The sequence below is a fragment of the Ursus americanus genome, chromosome 23 (genome assembly GCF_024610735.1).
Source record: "Ursus americanus isolate L20-20 chromosome 23, mUrsAme1.1.p, whole genome shotgun sequence".
NCBI classification, from domain to species: Eukaryota; Metazoa; Chordata; class Mammalia; order Carnivora; family Ursidae; genus Ursus; species Ursus americanus.
In genome coordinates, this window is record NC_142149.1 from 743588 (window position 1) to 761764 (window position 18177).

General features: G+C 59.8%; 2 protein-coding genes and 1 long non-coding RNA gene across 4 annotated transcripts; all 3 read right to left on the reverse strand.

Annotated features, from left to right (window-relative positions):
• Positions 1-2631, reverse strand: LOC123777901 (uncharacterized). Of its 2 annotated transcripts, XR_015721220.1 has the most exons (6): positions 2524-2631; positions 1363-1566; positions 1184-1283; positions 733-831; positions 403-552; positions 1-177 (listed from the first exon to the last, which is right to left on the reverse strand). It is a non-coding gene; the product is annotated as an uncharacterized LOC123777901 (long non-coding RNA). The 2 variants fall into 2 exon arrangements; XR_006775749.2 differs by having other exon boundaries at positions 1-552.
• A 2886-nt stretch (positions 2632-5517) lies between these two features.
• UTS2R (urotensin 2 receptor) lies at positions 5518-9236 on the reverse strand. The gene is made up of 2 exons (XM_045775035.2): positions 9069-9236; positions 5518-7199 (listed from the first exon to the last, which is right to left on the reverse strand). Exon 2 carries the CDS (start codon positions 7124-7126, stop codon positions 5990-5992), a length of 1137 nt encoding a protein of 378 aa, XP_045630991.1. The 5' UTR covers positions 7127-7199; positions 9069-9236; the 3' UTR covers positions 5518-5989.
• A 5759-nt stretch (positions 9237-14995) lies between these two features.
• On the reverse strand, positions 14996-17879 carry TEX19 (testis expressed 19). The gene is made up of 2 exons (XM_045775017.2): positions 17814-17879; positions 14996-16966 (listed from the first exon to the last, which is right to left on the reverse strand). The coding sequence occupies exon 2, from the start codon at positions 16647-16649 to the stop codon at positions 15558-15560; it is 1092 nt and encodes a 363-aa protein (XP_045630973.1). The 5' UTR covers positions 16650-16966; positions 17814-17879; the 3' UTR covers positions 14996-15557.
• Positions 17880-18177: the final 298 nt, after the last annotated feature.

Genomic DNA, 18177 nt, shown 5'->3' on the forward strand with positions numbered 1-18177 from the left:
TCCCACCTTCTGCTGGCCGAGCTCTTCTCCTTTCTCATGCCTGGGGAGTGGTTGAGGGAAGGTGGCCTGGCCGCTGGGGATGAGCTCTGGGTGATTTCTCCAGGGGACAAAGGAGCCCCAGCGTCCTGTCCCCCGAGGCTGGCCCTTCAGGGGACGCAGATCGGGAGCACCTGTCAGCTGGGTGTGCACAGATGTAGGACAGGTGGGTTCAGGCCTCTCGAAACCGCTCGGGATGCCCTCCCAGACAGGGCCACACGCATCACCCCACAAGCACTGTGTGGCCACCCAGACAAGCTCTGACCCCCACCCCTGCGGAGGTCCATCTGGGGAGCACGGTCTCCACAAGCAGAGAGCTCCCTGGGCAGGGAAACAGTGGTGGCTGCTGGTTTGGGTACGACTCACTTCCCAAAGAATGCGTTCCTGGAAAGACGAGGAGTCTGGGGAACTTTGAAGCGTGGGTTTCTGGTTGATAAATACCGTCCACAGCGCAGCTCCTCTGGGCGTGCGGCCCGGTGACCCGGACTCCGTGGGTCTGCTCACCGGCCACGCTCCCTGCAGAGGGTGGGACAGCTGCAGGCCGCCCTCGGGGGGGCTGGGGGTGCCTGAAAAAACCCCGTCGGGCCCTGTGGCCCTGCCGCGGTGGTCATCAAAAACCCGTCCCCGCCAAGCCCGAGCCGCCTGGAGCCCGAGGGGCGAGAGTGTACCTGTCCCTGGTAAACCCATCATCCCCACCTGGCTCCGGAGCCTCCGGGGAAGCGAAACCGCTGCTTGGCTCTGAAACCTCTCAGCTTCTGGCTCCTTCCCACCTTCCAGCAGCCCCTCCACCAGCTCCTGGAACAGAGGACAAATGAAATAGGAGGGGCAGCGGGTCAAGAACCCAGTTCATCCTCTCACTCACTCGTTCATTCACTCCCCACTGGGTGCCCTCCACGGGGTGGGGGCCCCACAGCCTGCCCGGGACACTGGCTGGGGTGGGGGTGGGCGCTGGGGGACGGGGAATACGGGCGAATGAGACAGGGCAGGGAAAGTGCCCTGAGGCCTGGCATTGGGCCCCTCTTCTGGTGCGGCAGGGCACCCCAGCCCAGCCAGTCCTTGTCCCAGTGGCTCTGCTGCCCGGGGTCTTCCAGAGGGACATGTGCCCCCACCTGCAAAGGCCTCTCCTGCCCCAGCCCCAAGCCCTCACCGTAACCCAGCTCCAAGCCAGCCCTGCAGACCAAAGTCGGAATTCATGATACGTTCAATCGAGAGCAGTCGGTGCCTCGCAGAGCGATTCCAGGAGCCTTCTATGAAAAGAAATCCGTCTCCGAATGCACCCAAAATACAATGAATTCCAGGTGGAAGCAGACACAGGACCACTCGTACCTGCTGGTTGTCACGGTGATTTGGTGCCTGGGTCCCCAACATCCATGCCTCACCTTCTCCGGGGCTTTGGTCCCCGGATGAGTCTGGAGATTTCTGGGGCCACTGGGACCCTGACACATGCAGCCTGAAGCATGACCAGAAGCTCCTTCACACCCAGGAAGAGCAGAAACATCTGTAGAAAAGCTGTGTTGACTGTGGCCAAGTCTGCAGCCCAAGGACAGCTCGTTAACCCTTGGCTCCAGGGACAGAACCCCGCACCCCTAGGCACCACATGTCCACCCCTCAGCACCCAGCCCTCAGGCCCTGCTGGCTGCACTCCGCTCCCTCTGGCAGACGGCCTGTGCCCTCCCTCCCTGTGAGTCTCTCTGTCTCTTTGGCTCAAGGGCCCATGGTGGGGAGATGAGCTATGCCCCTCCCTGGTTCTGCCCCTCCTGCCGCAGCGGAAGCCTCGCGACCCACCCGGAGCCCCTGCCCAAGCCCCTGCTCACCCAGGAGACTCCCATGACCAGCACCCTTCCCTCTAAATTAAACTTCCCTGCAAGAGGGAAAACATCATGTTTCAGCTGACAATCACCACCCCCCCAAAGGGCACAGTCCCCTGTGTCCCCAGAAGCTGGCCGAGGAGCCAGCAGACGGACCCCAGAGCCTGCGGAGGCTGTGAGCCCCCATCAGCCTGAGTCGAGAGAGCTGTCCAGCAAAGCCCTGTGACCTTAAGCTCCAGGTGACATGAGGGGGTTCACTGAGAAGGCCCTTGGGTGCTGAGCCTCCCTCCCTCCCTCCCTGGGAGCTGGGAACTGTTGGAACCGCCCTCCAGCCTCCCAGCCTGATCTGAGGCTAGCTAGGCTCATGGACATGCCCGGTCAGAGCCTTCCTTGGGTCAGGGGATGGGGGACCTGGTCATTGTCTTCCCAAGGACGGGGGATGAGGGGTCCTGGTCAACGTCTTCTAGGAAACAGAACTGGCCAAAAGGGGTTCAGATGGTCCACAGAGCCAAGACGATCTGCGGTGATGGTGGCCATGACGCCGTCCCTGTCTCCTGAGGGGCCCTGCTGGCCGCCCCCCCCCCCCGGCTGTGACCAGGTGGGGAAGCCCGGACTCCCTTTGCTCGGGGGCTGAGGTGCCATGGCTTGGGAAGGGAGTGGTCCAGCCTCGGTCACCCACCTCTCCATGAGCCCCTGAGCAGCACTGTCCTGACAGCAAGCTCCGCTGGTCCGAGTAAGGCCTGTGCAGACGCTTGCCTCTGCGACACGTCAAGGTCACAAAGCTGCCAGTTACGAATCCAAGTCTACCCGGAGCAGCTGGTCTCTTATTACAAAAGCGGTGCAAGCCCAGAGGGAGGACAATGGTAGGAGGCCGGGGGGGCCGGGGGCCTCATGCCCTGCTGCAGGGGGCATAGGACGTGAAGCCACTGTGGAGTGCAGTCCGGAAATTCCATAGGAACCTCCCCAAGAGCATGCAAACATGTTTGCACAGAGACGTGCACACGCGTGTGCAGAGCAGCTCCACGCCGGCACGGGAAGAAGTGGCGGCAGCTCAAGGCCCATCACCCAAGGCCGCTGGGCCCCTCCGACGGTCACCCAGACCCCGCCTCCTGAACAGGACACTGGGCCTGGCACCCGTGGAGGGTCTCCCTGGTTGTCACGGTGATAACTGAGGGACAGATACACAACGCCGGGTGATCCCACGAGGGGGACTCAGCTCTAAGAAGGAACGGGGTGCTGACCCCCAGTACAGTGTGGATGGACATCGACAGTCGGCTGACTTCTAGCAAAGAAGACTGTTCTCCATCACGTGGGGGTGGGCCTCACCCGTCCCACTGAAAGCCTGAAGAGCAAAAAACAGAGCTTTCCCAGAGCAGAAGGGATTCCACCCCAAGGCTGCAGCTTCAACTCCTGCCTGAGTGTCCAGCCCGTCGGCCCGTCCCATGGGCGTCCCCCTTGCCAGGCCCCTCACTGCGTGAGTCAGTTACTTAAAGAAATCCTTTATACGTTATGTCCTATTGGTTTGGCCTCCCTGACCCATGTGCTGACGTTGGGCTGGACGACGCTCGCCCAACTCTGTAAACGGACTGAAAATTAGTAGTTGCACTTCAAGGGGGTGAATGTTACGGTGGGTAAGTGTGCCTCAGGGTAAGTGTGCTGAAACCGAACAAGGACAGCCCTGACGGTCAGAGCTTGGTTCTAGCCGCCGCATGCTGCGGCCCGGGCGACCCCTCACCCCGGGGCCCTCTACCGGCTCCTGCCCGGCTCGCACCACCTGGAACCCTCAGCAGCCTGAGTCCTGGGCGCCCTGCAGGCAGGGGGGCCCCTTGCAGGAGCCAGCCTGGCCTCTGAGCAGGCAGAGCGGCCTGGCGAGGCCAGAAAGCCGGGCACTGTGCCTGACAGGCTGTCTTGTGCCGGAGGAGGGCTCCATAAATGACCTGACCCACTGGACAGGGCTGTGGGCAGTGGGCCCAGGGAGGCCAGCGAAGCCACAGCGAGCCTGTGGGGTCTCCACGTGGCAGTGTGGGGCTGAGTGCACAGGCACAGAACGGGCACAAGTGTGTGAGTTGAGTGTGTCCGTGTGTGAGCACCTGCCTAACATTCTGAACTCTGAAGCACACTGGATGGGGGGTCAGCCAGGCGGGAGGTGGGGGCAGGAGTGGGGGGACAAGGGACAGGGGTGGGGGGTCAGCCAAGGGAGGCCACGCTGAGACTGGGGACTGAAGAGAGTTGTCACCAGGGAGGGATGACGGATGGACACTGTGGGTGGGGTCTCTCGGGGAGGCAGTGAGGGGGCTGCTACAGGCAGGACCTTGATTTCATTTCTGACCAGACCTAAGCCCGTGGGTGTGAGGCCTGTGAAGCCGGCAGCCTTGGGCTCTCCCTTTCTGCCCCTGAAGCCTTGGCCCTTGCCAGGTCGTCCCTCCCTCCCAGATTCCGCCACCTCGGGAGCCTGCCCTGCTGACCCTGCCGTGTCTCAGTCGAGGCTGGGCCATCTGAGGTCCCAGTGTCCCAGGGTTTGGAGGCCTGGATGGAACAGAGTGTCCTGGGGCAGCCGACCCAGGCGACCGGTGCTCAAGGATCTATGCCGTGAGGCTGGCAGCACAGGCTTGGCCCTAAGTGATGGGAGAGACAGACAGACACACAGACAGGAGTCCCTTTGGAAAAAAAAGACGGAGGTCCTGGACCTGTGCAGACAAGCTTTGCATCTGCCCAGATGGGCTTGGGGTAAAAATGTAACGTCCTGGGGCGCCTGGGTGGCTCAGTTGGCTGGGCGTCTGGCTCATGATCTCAGCTCAGGTCTTGGTTTCAAGATCATGGGTTCAAGTTCTGCATTGGGTTCCACGCTGGGCATGGAGCCTACTTAAAAATGATAAAAATTTTTTAAAAAATTTCAAAATGTAACTTCCTCAGCATCACTCTAAGAAATGGTGCAAAACCATTGGGGATGCTTTGGGGGGTGTCTGGTCTCCAAGGCTGGGGCTTCTTGGCACACCCTAAAATCAGGACTTGGGAAGCAGAGACCTGGGGGCTCGGTCAAGGTGCAAACTTCGGGCCATTCTCTTCTGAAAGCATTTGGGGTCTTAAGTGGGGCGCAGACCCCACCATTAGGGGCTGCGGCAGGGGGAGCAGTTCTCTGCCTGCCCTCACGTCAGAATCCTGGCAGGACCTTGAAGGGGCCCGGGGCCCGGATGGCATGGAGATCGGCCTGCGGGGTGGGAGCCGGGCCACAGTGCAGGGCGTACAGGCTGCTGGGGGTGGGGAGAGGTCTAAAACCCTTCCCCATGGGCTCTCTGTGGGCAGAGCCTGGTGGCCTCAGTGTCCCCAGGAGGCATGAGGTAAATCCCCAGGCTGAGAAGGGGTGTGATCTGAAACCCCCCCCCCCCGCCCCGTTCCTGGCCTGCGATACTATCAACCCAGTTGCCCTCTCCTCCCTCAGCAAGCTGAGGCCGGTCCTTTGCTCCCTTGCCGCAGGATCTCAGGGCCTGGCTCGGGCTGGGTGGCACCTGCCCGCCATGTCAGGACAGCTGGACCAGCCACCAGCAAAGCTCGAGGGAAGACACGCATCTTCCCCAGCCAGGCGGACAGGCTCCTCGCGCTGTGGGCCGCATCCTGAGAGGTCTTCCCACCCTCAACATGCCATCCCCACGCCGAGGCAGGACAGGCGTGCAGCGCTCAGGGTTTATTGTTCCAACGCTGACACTGTGTAGAAGGGTCGGGAACACAGGCAGGGACAGGGACGGGGCTGGTGCCATAGGGACCACACTGCAGCTAGAGGAGGAGAGTGCCGTCACGGCTCACGGCAGGCACTGGCCGGCACCCACGTCCACTGCTGTGGGTGGTGGAGACTCGACTTGCTGTGATCTTCAGAGGCTGGTTCTGGGCCTGAGCCTCCCACAGACCCTCCTAGGTGGTCTGGGTGTGGAGCCTTCTGGGCATCACGAGGAAGGTGGCTGGGCTGATGAGGCTGAACTAAGCCATGCAGAAGGGCGAACAGGGAGCTTTCTGGAAGAAGACTAAGTCACGGGGGCGGTGGGGGCCTAGGAGGGGCTGGGGGGGGCAGCCTGCATTCTGGGGCCCTTCCCTGCAGCACTCAGGCCACCTCCCGCCCTCGACCCCAGGGTTCATGTGGGGCCGCAGGACACTCAGGTGCAGACCACTCTGGAGGCCGCCCGGGTTGCCGGGGCAGTCTCGGTGGCCTGCTGGCCACTGGAGGACAGCGGGCGGCCGGAGCCACGCTGCAAACGGACGCGGCACGGCGGGAAGTGGCCGGCTCTCCGGGTGCGGCGCGAGCGCTGGCGGCGCTCTCGGTAGCTCCGGGTGAGCAGCGTGTAGAGGAAGGGGTCGACGCAGCTGTTGCCATAGGTGAGGCAGGTGGTCAGGTAGTTGACGACGCGCGCGGCGCGGGGCGTGAGCGGCTGAGCCCCCCGGTACTGGGCGAGGAGCTGCCACAGCCAGAAGGGCAGGAAGCAGGCCCAGAAGAGCAGCACGATGCCCAGGGTGAGGTGGAGCACCCTGGGGTTGCGCAGCCGCCGCGCCTGCGGGAAGGAGGCCCGCTGCGACAGCCAGTAGGCCCGGGCCAGGCGCGCGTACAGCAGCCCGATGACCACGCCGGGGCCCACGATGCTCGTCCCGAAGAGCAGCGTCAGGTAGGCGCGGTGGGCGCGCTGGCCCCAGACGGGCAGGCAGAGGCTCTTGTGGCCCCTGTGGACCAGCCGGACGGCCAGCGTCATGGGCAGCGCCAGCAGCAGCGCCAGCAGCCACGTGCCCAGAGCCAGGACCTTGCGGCGGCCCTGGGAGCGCTGCGCCGTGTCCAGCGGCCGCAGCACCGCGGCGCAGCGCTCGCTGCTCATGACGGTCAGGGTGAAGGCGCTGGCGTGCATGGTCAGGAGGTCCAGGCTGAAGAGGACGCGGCAGCCCGTGGCGCCGAAGTGCCACTCCTTGGTGACGTAGGTGGCCACGATGAAGGGGACGCTGAGCAGGTAGAGCAGGTCGGCCAGCGCCAGGTTGATGACGTAGACGGACATGGAGGCGCAGGCGCGCGGGAAGCGGCACGTGACCACCAGCACGTACACGTTGCCCGCCACACCCACCGCGCCCATGGCCGACAGCACTGCCCCGATGGCGCCGGTGGCCGCCAGGTCGTCCAGGGAGCCGGGCTCCGGTGGGCCGGCCCATGAGCCGTTGAGGGACGCATTGGGGGCACCGGATGGCTCGGGCCCAGGGCCGCCCGGCGGAGCCAGGGCGGGGACACTGCCCTCTGGCGCGGGGCTCAGCGCCATCTCTGCGGCCTCACGCGCGGCTTGGCGCTGGGCCCTGCTGCTCCCTGGGACGCGGCGGAGGCATCCGTGGGGTCTGCAGGAGAAGATGCTCATCAGAGATCAGTCAGGCTCCCCTCTCGCTCCCAGGAGGCTGTGAAGGCCCAGTTTCCCCCAGGTTGGGAGACCTGCAGAGGGCTGGGCTTACCGCAGTTCTTTCTCCCAACTTATTTCTGCATGTTTTTAAAAAATATGTCTTGTTTAGATTGCAAAAGTAATATCCACTGATTTTAAAAGTTCAAATAGAAAAAAAAAAAGTGTGGTGAAGAGGAGAAGTGTTTGTAATCTCTCTCTGTCCACAGGGGGAAATGAGCCTGGGTCCACACACAAAAATAATTCAAGATGGACTGTGGACCTGCATATAATAGGTTAAACCAATCAATCAGCCAAGCTTCTGGAAGAAACACAGAATACCTGCATGACCATGGGCAGGCAAAGATTTCTCACAAAAGAACAGGAAACACTTGCAGTAAAAGAAAAGACCAGTCAAACGGACTTCATTAAAATTAGCGACCTCACCAAGAGAGTAAAAATATAAACTGTGGACTGGGAAAAGATTATTAGAAGACAAAGAACTAGTAACCAAAATATACGAAATAACTATAAATCCATACAGTCTAATGACTCTTTTGGAGGAGAAAAAAGAGATCTGAACAGGAATTTCTCAAAAGAGTTTTCCAGATGCTTGAGAAGGAAGCCATGCTCAACATCATGGTCGTCAGGAAGACAAAGGTCAAAACCACTGCATGCCCATCGCAATGCCAGAGCCAGAAATGCAGGTGCCGGGTGTCGGGACGCACACGGAGGAGCTGGGGGGCAGGTGCGGGGTGTCGGGGCACGCGCGGAGGAGCTGGGGGGCAGGTGCGGGGTGTCGGGGTGCACACGGAGGAGCTAGAGGGACTTTGAAATGGTGCAGCCCCTTCGGAAAGCAACCCTGCGCTAATAGACAGGACCTCTTCCCCAGCAGTCCCTCTCTCCGTCTGCCCCCAGGAGAAACGAGTGCGATTGTCCACAAAAAGACAAGAGGGAGAACATTGACAAGCAGCCTAGTCCTGATATCCAGGAGCTGGAAACAAGCCAAACGTCCGGGATAAGCAAACTCGGACAGCTCCCTAAAAATGCCCTGAAGCAACGACGCCAATGCCGTCTACCGACTGCAGTCAGTACCAGGGATGACTGTGTTGAGTGAGGGCAGTCCCACAAGAGTTCGGCTGTGGGGCTCCCTTAGGTGAAGTTCCCGCACAGGCAAGGTGGTCTGTGACAGTGGTTACTGGGGAGTCCTTGGGAGTGGGGGCACAGACACCTGTACTTAAGGTCTGTGCTTCCTTCATGAGGATTATCCTCACAAGGAAAAAAGAAAGAAAAAAAAGGGGGAAAAAAGACCAAAAAGGTGGGCTACTTAACCGCAGAGGAAAGGCCCCTGTCACCCCACCTCCCAGTGTCCAGGGATAGTAATGGCTTCAGGCTTCCTCCCTCTGCACATCCTGTATCTATAGTAACAACGATAAAGTCTGGACCATCCCACCCTGCGTGACCAGAGCCCTGCGGGCAGACAGGACCTGGTCCAGCCTCTGGTCTGGTGCCCGGCCAGGGGTCCTCCTCCGGGCAGGAGCCCCTCTCCCCTGCTCCCCGAGGGCTGCAAGCCTTGAGGAAGGGACGACTGACCGGGAGGGATGAGAAGGCGGCAGACCCCACCCTGCTCACCTGCGGCTTCCAAGTGGGCCCAGCACCTGCAGGGGAGTAGCCGAAGGGCGCCCCGACACCCCATCGCCCTGACATCCCGATGTCTGGACACCCTGTTGCCCCAACACCCTGTCACCCTTTTGCCTCGACACTCCTGTCCTGCTCCCCCCCTCGACGCCCCCAGCCCAGGCCGCGGTGGTGCTCGAGCTGGCGCCCTGCTCACCTCGCTCACCGAGGGTGGGGTCCACCTCCACCCTGAGCCTTGGGTCGCTGTGCACGTCCCCGAGAGCTGGGCGGGGCGCGAGGGCTCCTGGGGTCGGCAGCGGGACACCCGCTACAGGTCCCGCCAGGAAAGCTGCGCTCCGCGTCTGGACCCGGGTTGGCGCTGCCACCTGCCCAGCCGCCAGCTGAGAATGTGTGGCGCGGGTATTAATAACCCAGGGCCGAGGGGGGCGCTGGAGGGAGGGGACTCGGCTTGGCGGGGCTCGTGGCAGGGAAGTGAGGGGCGGTGCTGCACCCAGCAGGGATGAGGGGGCGGGGCAGGTGGCGTTGGAGAGGGGAGGGTCCAGAGAAGGGAGGGCTCCAGGCTGGGAGAGAGGCGGCGGGGGCTGGGGCGGGGGTGGGGGTGGGGCAAGAGGAGAGAGAGTTGGGGTTTGGGGGCGACCACCCGGGGGGAGGGGAGAAGGCAGGCCCTGGAACGTTAGGGCTTAGGGCCGCAGGTTGCGGAGGGCCACCAGCAGCCCAAGTGGGAGTCTGAGCGGTGCTCACGCTGGGTGGGACGAGGCGTCTGTTTCCTGCCATCACCCCTCTGCCTGCTCAGCTCAGTTTCCTGAGCTCCTTGGACTTCTGGTTGTCAGTCAAGCCCTGGACCTGCGCACACGCCGCAGGGGGACAGTGGAGGTGGGGGGTCGAGAGACTGGAAGGGCGATGACCCAGTGGCAATAATGACATTCACATTGTGAACCATCACTATTTCCAAAGGTGTTTTACCTTCCCAAACGGAAAATCTTCCCCAGCCCGTCTCCATGCCTGCATCTCCTGTCTGTCTCTATGGCTGTCAGTCCTCTGAGGACCTCACACGAGGGCAGTCACATAGAATTTGTCCTTTAGTGTCTGGCTTCTTTCCCTTAGGACAACGTCCTCCAGGTTCATCCCTGGTGTAACTCGTGTCTGAATTCCCTTCCTTTTCACTGCTGACTAATATTCCGTCGTGTGTACGTTCCACATTCTGTCCTTTGTCTGTGACCGTCCGGCCGTTCCACCTCTTGGAGCTGTGACTGGTTTGTTTAATAATTTCCCGTTCTTTCTATGGATGCTATTCTTTTCTTTATCTTTGAAAAATCCTAACCATCCTTATTGTCAGGTCTTTTTCAGATGGCTCCATCATTCTCAGGGAGTCCGGGACCCTCTGAGCACTGCTCCCCACTCCTCACTGACAGGGGGAGACCCCGAGCCCGCCATCTCCGTACAGACGACCTCTGCGTCACTCCCACCACAGCTCTGGGCCAAGGAGACTCACAAACTGGTCTTATTCTCACCTCCATGGGCAGGTGATTCCGTCCATGGGTCTCATCATGTTTGGGCTTATCTGCTGCCTTTGGTCCAAACACTCCCGTCATCCCAGGCATGTCTGGGTCACAGAGAGAAGCCTCCAAGAACACAGTCCTTGGCCAGCTGCCAGGGTGGCTGAGCAGCCAGGCCTGAGGCCGGAGCCCTAAGGCCCCAGGTCCACAGACTGGGATGTACAAATGACCAAGCACAGTTATCGCCATGATCATGGGTCAGCTCCTTGCCCTTCCAGGAGCAGCCTTGGTCCCCCATCTCCTGGTCAGGATGTCCTGCAGAGCCGCCGGCCACACAGTCCACGGGCCTTTCTTCATCTGCTTCATGAGGGAAGGACAGATACACATCCAACCTGCATGCTGGACACACTCTGCAGACGGTGGGGAAGGGGCTGGGTGGTCCTGAGTGTAGGCGACAGGGACCAAGGATGGGGAGACGGAGGGAGGGAGAGGCCTGAAGATGCTGGTGGCCAGGGATAGCCCCTTGTGGGTGGGGGACACCGAGAACCTTCCTCTTCCACATGGTGACCAGGAGAACCTTCCTCTTCAGCACAGTGACCTTGGCCTGGGCCCAAGAGGACCTGGGTGTCCACAGAGGGGGCTCACTGCTCAGTCCAGAGCCAGGGGAGGGGGCATGGGGCCAGGGCTCCTGCAGGAAACAGGAATGCAGGGGCTGCTGCTGCCCTCAAGGGGTGTGGGGGCCCCACCCCTAAAACCTGTTGTGCTCTGTGCAAAAGTAACTCTGCACGCACGTGATTCACTTTTTGGACCATTAAACCATAAATTATAATCATAAAACCTCCACTTTCCACTAATGTGACTTTAGTTTTGCTTTTGGGTTCATCATGTTTTGAAATAATAATTTTTCTGTAAGAGTTCATTTCCAGTTACATTACTACATTGCATGAAAAATGAGGTTCCATAGACAGAAATCTGGCGTTGTGAGTCTCTTTACAGGTGCCCATCCAGCTGGACCACAGACTTGTCAAAGAGGCTCATTCTGTCATCCCCCCCCCCCCCAATCCTGCCTGGAAAAGATAAAGGGGAGGGAGCAGGACTAGGGGATGGGGGAAGTGAACCCCTGACAGAGTCCAGGCAAAGGCTGTCTGAGGAGGTTCACCTTGGGCAAAAATTTCCAGGCTGTAGCCCCACCCAGAACTCAGGGCCATGGGCTCCCGGTGCTGCCCACAGCTCAGGGCACCTGTCCAGGAGGAGGGTGCCAGCAGGGATGCACCTCCCTGGCTGCCCCACCGCCTCCCCAGGACCCTTCTGTAGTCCGTGGCTCACTGTATTTTTCCAGGAGACCCTTTCCTCGGTGCTACTGCTAACGTCATTCCTTGCTTTCCATTCCAGAAGCTGCCATTTTCCCAGTCCTGGTTCCAGACAACTAAAACATACAAGGTCTCCAGTTGGGGGCAACCCCGGTTATTCAGTGGAGAGAGGCGGCAGCCTCTGGGCAAGGACTTCAGCTGGCACGAAGCAGTGTAAGGTGCAGAGTGCTCCCCCGGTTTTAAATGGCCAAGGCTGGGAAGGCTGAAGTGCAAGGAGAGTAGGGAGATATTTCAAGTACACAAAACACTGTCTTCTCTCAGGACTGACCCTTGGGGGCCCCTAGGGAAGGCACATGGGCCCCCTCCTCCTGGAGAAGTGCTGGGGGTCTGAACATTTCAGCCTCCCGCTGGGGGAGGCTGTCCCAGTGGGGACACTCAGGCTTGGTGACCTGTGGGAAAGGGCCTGGTTCAGTGTCTACGAAACCTCCGTTCTGAGTAACGAGGCTGGTTACAGAGCCCTCGAGAACCGTTCCGGGATCTGCAAAGGCGGGATTGATGCGCAGTGAGCGTAGAAAGTGCAGGTGCTCCGGATTTCTCCTGCAAGCGGTTTAACCAAGGCCAGTGTTCTCGTTGCATCCATGGAGTGTAGCTCCTGACAATGTCTGGGCAGCAGACAGAGGGTCCTTTCCCTCAGCATGGCTGCCCCGCTCCTCCCAACCTCCCTGGGAAACAAGGAGGTCAGGAGCCCCACCTCCTTCCTGAAGCCCATCAGCCCCATCCATGAACACAGCAGCGGGGGCCCCAGCCTTAAAACTAACGAGGGAGCCTCTGCGGCAGCCAAAATTCAAGCGGGTGGGAGTCTTGTCCCTGCAGGTCTCTCCTGGGGACGTCCTCCATCATCACCATCACCATGGTCACTGTAACCACCGCCTGCATCCCCATCCCCATCCCCTCCATCACCACCATCCGCAGCAACACCACCGCCATCATCATTTTTGCTTTCTCTCAGTATATAATGACACCTGGGCACTGCCGTCTAGGTCGCGTGACAATACTTTTAGTACTTGCCTTAGAGTACTGTTTTAGGAAGTACTGTATCGCTAGTCCTCATTGCCATTCTCTTCCCTTCCTGGAGGCACCACTGCCCTGACTTCGGGGCAACTCCCAAACTGTTTTTTTGACCTTGTGTTTCCCACATGCAATTAATAATGTGCTTTACAATTTTCATAAGTGGGACTGTACTGTACTATCCTTTTGTGATTTTCTGTCTTCTCTCAGTCTGAAAAATAAGAGCTCACTCACCCCTCTGAAAGGCTCCGTGGTATTCCACTGCACACACCCCAGCTAATTTCCAGTAACAGCCAGAACTGACTGCAGAGTGGAATAATTCACATTGGAGCCGTGTCTGGGGGTGTGGGGGTGTTCCTCACAGGTCCTCTGGGGAGAAAACACAGTTATCTCTGCTCTGGACCAATGTGCTACAACTTTTACATTTGATTTTTTAAATTTGAGGTGAAATTCACATAACATAAAATTAACTGTTGTGCAACGGTCACCTCCAGCCAGTTCCAGAACATTGCCATTGTCTCCAAAGGAGACCCAACACCCGCTGAGCAATTACTGCCCATTCCCCTTTCCCTCAGGCCCTGGCAACCACTTATCACCACGGCCTATTCCAGACATTTCTTGTAAGCGGAATCCTACCCCATGGAGCCTCCTGTGACAGGCTTCTTTCACTGAGCCTGACGGTTCCAAGTTCATCCACACCAGAGCATGTGCCAATTCTTCATTCCTGTTGATGGAGAACCACATTCCATCGCACGGACAGGCCACATTTCGTTTATGCCTTCATCTGGACGTGTGGACCGTGCACAGTGCTGTTACATGAGCGTGTTCCTACATGTTTTGAATTCATTTGGGTACCGAATTCATATGGTAATTATAGATGTAATTGTTTGAGGATATATTTTATCGTTTTTTCATTTTCACCATAACCTCGTGAGTTGGTATTTTCTCTATTTTCGGACGAGAAGTGCTGAGTCTCCATCTGCAGTCTCCTGGTCCAGAGCTGAGCTTTCACCCGGGCCCTGCCATCCCCGAAGTTCTGCAAAGAAGCCTGGTCATTAAGGAGAAAAAGTTGCGCGACAAGAGTTTCCTGGAATAATGAATAAGTGGACTGTTTAATCTGGGGGGATGGAGAGGGGAAGGGATGAGGTAAGACCAGGCCAGGTTGGTTTGGGAGACAAGGCAGGTACACACTCTAACAGACTCCAACTCACTAAATGCGTGTGGAATTATCAAGGGGCGTTGAAGGCGGTTTCGAACTGCTACCGCATTAGAGCTTTTTCTCACGTAATTAGCATCAGAAGCCTTCATGATTTTTAAGACCAGGACTGCTTTTGAAAGATACACGGGAGGAAGACTGCCCTCAAATTTGGTAGGGGTAAACCTAATGCACAGTTAAACCCTCCGGAATGGACCCTTAGACCTGTGTTTGTCACTGAAAGGGAAACAGCCCATCCTTGAATCACGTGTCAGCCAGAGACCACCAACGTAGGGCTATAGAAACCTCCAGATCAGTCATTTGCGACAAGAAAAACCTGCTAAGACCATCTTCCCGGATTAAGAGTACCTCCCCTGGCAGGAAACCTGGGTGGCTCAGCCGTTAAGCGTCTGCCTTTGACTCAGGTCGTGATCCCAGAGTCCTGGGATTGAGCCCCGCATCCAGCCCCGCATCCAGCCCCGCATCAGGCTCCCTGCGCGGCAGGAAGCCTGCTTCTCCCTCTCTCAGTCCCCTAGCTTGCGTTCCTCTCTCGCTGTCGCTCGCTGTCAAATAAATAAATAAAATCTTAAAAAAAAAAAAAAAAAGTACCTCCCCTGCCGATGGCACCTGGTGCCCAGAACGCCAGAGCACCCACTCCAGAGAGTGAGCAGCTCACCGGGATGCTGTTCCCTGCCCCTGCTCTGCCTCCTGAATATATTAACATTCTTTACACATGTTCTGCCTGAAACTTTTTTTTAACCGGGACACAGATTTGGATTGATTAAAACCTGTCTGATGTACACTCATTATTGCTCACAACATGGCCCTAAGCGTGCATGTGTTTGTTTATAAATCATGGGATAAACTAATGTGAAACGAACTCTTACCATGAGCCAGAACACTGACTCCACTGCCCTGTGCTGCCCCCGCTCCTGTCTCCTGCTCCTAGGACACTGAGACCTGTCAAGGCGGCTCATCCAAGATGCTGAGATGACAAGGCCAGTCCACAAGGACGACCCGCAAGATGACTCAGCCCAGGGACTCGATGCAAAACTCTTCTGACTTTATTTAGTTGAAAAACAACACACGAAGAAACGGGTACTAAACGGTCAACCTGCATAAAATAGCCAACATTTGAAGCGAGGTCTCTCCCAGTGCAGACCACAGTCCCCACTGCTGCTGACAGGGTCCCCGGGGCCCCAGACACCATCCAGGCAAAGGAAGCACCCAGAGCCCTGTTGCCCCCACCTCCATGTGCTCCGGGAGCACGGGCCCCACTTGAGACGTCCCTGCGTGTGGCCAGGGCAGGGCTGGTGCACACAGACGTGTCCTGCACCCACTTCACAAGCTGCGCCGCAGCCATTTGCGCAGCACGTCCCGGAGAGCGTCACAGTCCGAGCTCCGTGACACTTGCCGGAGAAGAACTTCTCACCCGGGTACAGGCCTTTGGGTCCCTTCCACGGAGCCAGTGACGGGTCCCATTTCTCAGTCCCTAGGCAGCTCCCCATTCTTCCTCCCCAGGCACAAGTCCCCTATTCTTTACCCATCGCAGCTCCCTCGACTGTTGTGGGGAGGGGGGCAGCCAGGACAACGGTGGCCACTTGGGCCTCGGTCCCTCAGTTCTGGGGCCCCGGGCGGAAGTGCTGGAAAGAGGGCAGCTCCCCCAGGGCCGAGGCTCCCATGGCAGCCGGGCTCTCCCCAGGCCCCCTGGGCCCACTGGGCCCACTGGGCCCGAGGCTCCAGGGCTCAGTGGTGCCGGGATCCTGTCCCCGGGAGGATGAGGACTGTGGCCTGGATGCGGAGGCCCCCTCCTCTGCCTCCCTTTTGGCCCAGGGTGAATAAGAGAGGATGGTGAATCCCCTCTTAAGCAGGGCCGAGTCCGCAGGGACCAGCTCTTCGGTCTGCCCCGGAGGACAGGACTCCAGAATGCTCAGCTTCCACCGGTGCAGGTCCTGCTCCTGGGGCGCGTCCTGCAGTCTCACCACCCACACCTCATCGGGCTCCAGCAGCAGCTTCCAGCCCTGGCCCGGGGTCCTCCGGGCCCAACCTGGCGTCATCTTCCGCAGGTAGATGGCATCGTAGCAGCCCACCATGGAGATGACCTGCAGGTCCCTTAACCAGGCCTCGGCCTCGGCAGGGTCCACGGCCCGGGTGGTGCCCAGCTCCAGCACCATGGGCTCCCCCGGGGGCAGGTCCACTTTGAGAAACCCCTGCCACGGAGGAGGGAGACTCGGCCAGTGCGAGCAGGTGGGGGGCCCCCCGAGTCTCCAGGGGAGGCTCTGGGTCCAGTCGGCATCCTCAGGACCCAGGCCCAGGGGTGCTGCGTTCTGAGGCTCCAGTTCCGTGGGCACAAAGTGGTGGTCCAGGCCCACCTCCTCAGACCCCGCAGGGGCTGCCGCCAGGGTGCCTGGCCCCCAGTCCACAGTGTCCCCCTGTGCGGGGTGACCCGGGCCCTGCTCCCAGCCGAGCCCCATCTCCGGGGACCCCCCCTGCTCAGGCCCCGCCTGGGCATGGTCCATCAGCTCAGGGTCCCAGTCTTCATCTTCCCAGTCTTCCAACTCCAGCAAGTCTCTGAGTTCCAGAAAGGCAGTCTTGAAGCAAGTGAAGCAAAGCCCCAGCTGGTCGCCATGCTGAAGCTGGTACATCCAGGACGCGTGGAGGTAGGACATGCCCTCGGCCCCGTGCCGCACGCTCACCGGGGGGCACATGGCCACGCCGCCTGCCTCCTGCCGGGGTGGGCAGCGAGACTGGGACGTGCGGGGGGGGGGGGGTTCGGGTGGTCTGGCCCACGGGCGGGGCCGGGGCTGGGGGCGGGGGCGGGAGGGCTGAAGGAGAAGGACCAGGAGGAGGAGCAGGAAGGGCGAGGATGCGGGGACCGGGGACAGAAAGAAAGGGGTTCCTTGTGCGGGTATTTGGGGTGCAGTGGAGGAGCCGGGTCCCAATTCAACAGGGACCCGCAGAGGTCGGGAGGGTCGGACTTCTGGAAAACTCTTCAGCTCATGCGATGGCTCTGTTCTCCGGGAAGCTGCAAAGGACAAGCAAGTGCGGGTAGGTGTCCCCCAGCCGGCAGGGTGGACGGTCACGGTCACCGTCACTCACCGTCACCGGGAGGGGCAGGGGCAGGGGCTGATGGGTTGAGGCCTGGCCCTTCCAGCCCTGCCCTGCTCCGTGTAGCTGCTCCCAGGCTCATGGGGACTGTGGGGCACACGGGCGCTCCCCACCCAGCCTCCCCGAGGCCCCGACACCCAGTCAGCCTCCGCGGCAGAAGCTGAGACAACCTGGCGGGAGCTGGTGGAAGCCGACGAGGGAAGCTGACTGAAGCTGAGGGAACCTGAGGGAAGCTGACTGACTGAAGCTGAGGGAACCTGAGGGAAGCTGACTGAAGAAGCTGAGGGAACCTGAGGGAAGCTGACTGAAGCTGAGGGAACCTGAGGGAAGCTGACTGAAGCTGAGGGAACCTGAGGGAAGCTGACTGAAGAAGCTGAGGGAACCTGAGGGAAGCTGACTGACTGAAGCTGAGGGAACCTGAGGGAAGCTGACTGAAGCTGAGGGAACCTGAGGGAAGCTGACTGAAGCTGAGGGAACCTGAGGGAAGCTGACTGACTGAAGCTGAGGGAACCTGAGGGAAGCTGACTGACTGAAGCTGAGGGAACCTGAGGGAAGCTGACTGACTGAAGCTGAGGGAACCTGAGGGAAGCTGACTGAAGCTGAGGGAAGCTCATGGAACCGCCCCTGCCCCCAGCCCCCCCCGCCCCCCCCCCCCCACCTGGCCCGAGGCCACACTGGACCACCTGGGCGTGTCAGCCTCTCACCCCTCCCCGCCCCCCAGCCCGTGTCCCCCAGACCCTCTCCTCAGCCCAAGGGGTTCTCACCCTGCCTGGCACCCTCCTGTGGGCGCCCCCCAGAAAGGAGGGGAAGCAGCCCACCTGGGAATATAAAGGGCCCTTTCCCATGGTGCTCTGGGCTCATCTGCATATCTCCCATGAGCCTCAGCCCACCAGGAAATGAAACTGCTGAGTCACCACCTCCCTCCCAGGAGAGCCCTGTGTGGCCCCCCAGGGGGGGCAGCCTGTCCCCCTCTGCCCCCCCAGCACCATCGTGCCTTCCCCTGTGTGCCTCCGCCCCCCGCAAACCTGTCCTCAGGGTGCTTCCCATCTGCAGGTTTCTGAAAGTGTCTCTCTGATGGCCCTTGTCCCTTCGTGGGTGACCTGCCTGGTCACGGGTCCCGTCCTGTGG

Bases quoted from the DNA above. Each gene is read 5' to 3' on its own strand.
- UTS2R (XM_045775035.2), bottom strand. From the start codon at position 7,126: ATGGCGCTGAGCCCCGCGCCAGAGGGCAGTGTCCCCGCCCTGGCTCCG.
- TEX19 (XM_045775017.2), bottom strand. From the start codon at position 16,649: ATGTGCCCCCCGGTGAGCGTGCGGCACGGGGCCGAGGGCATGTCCTAC.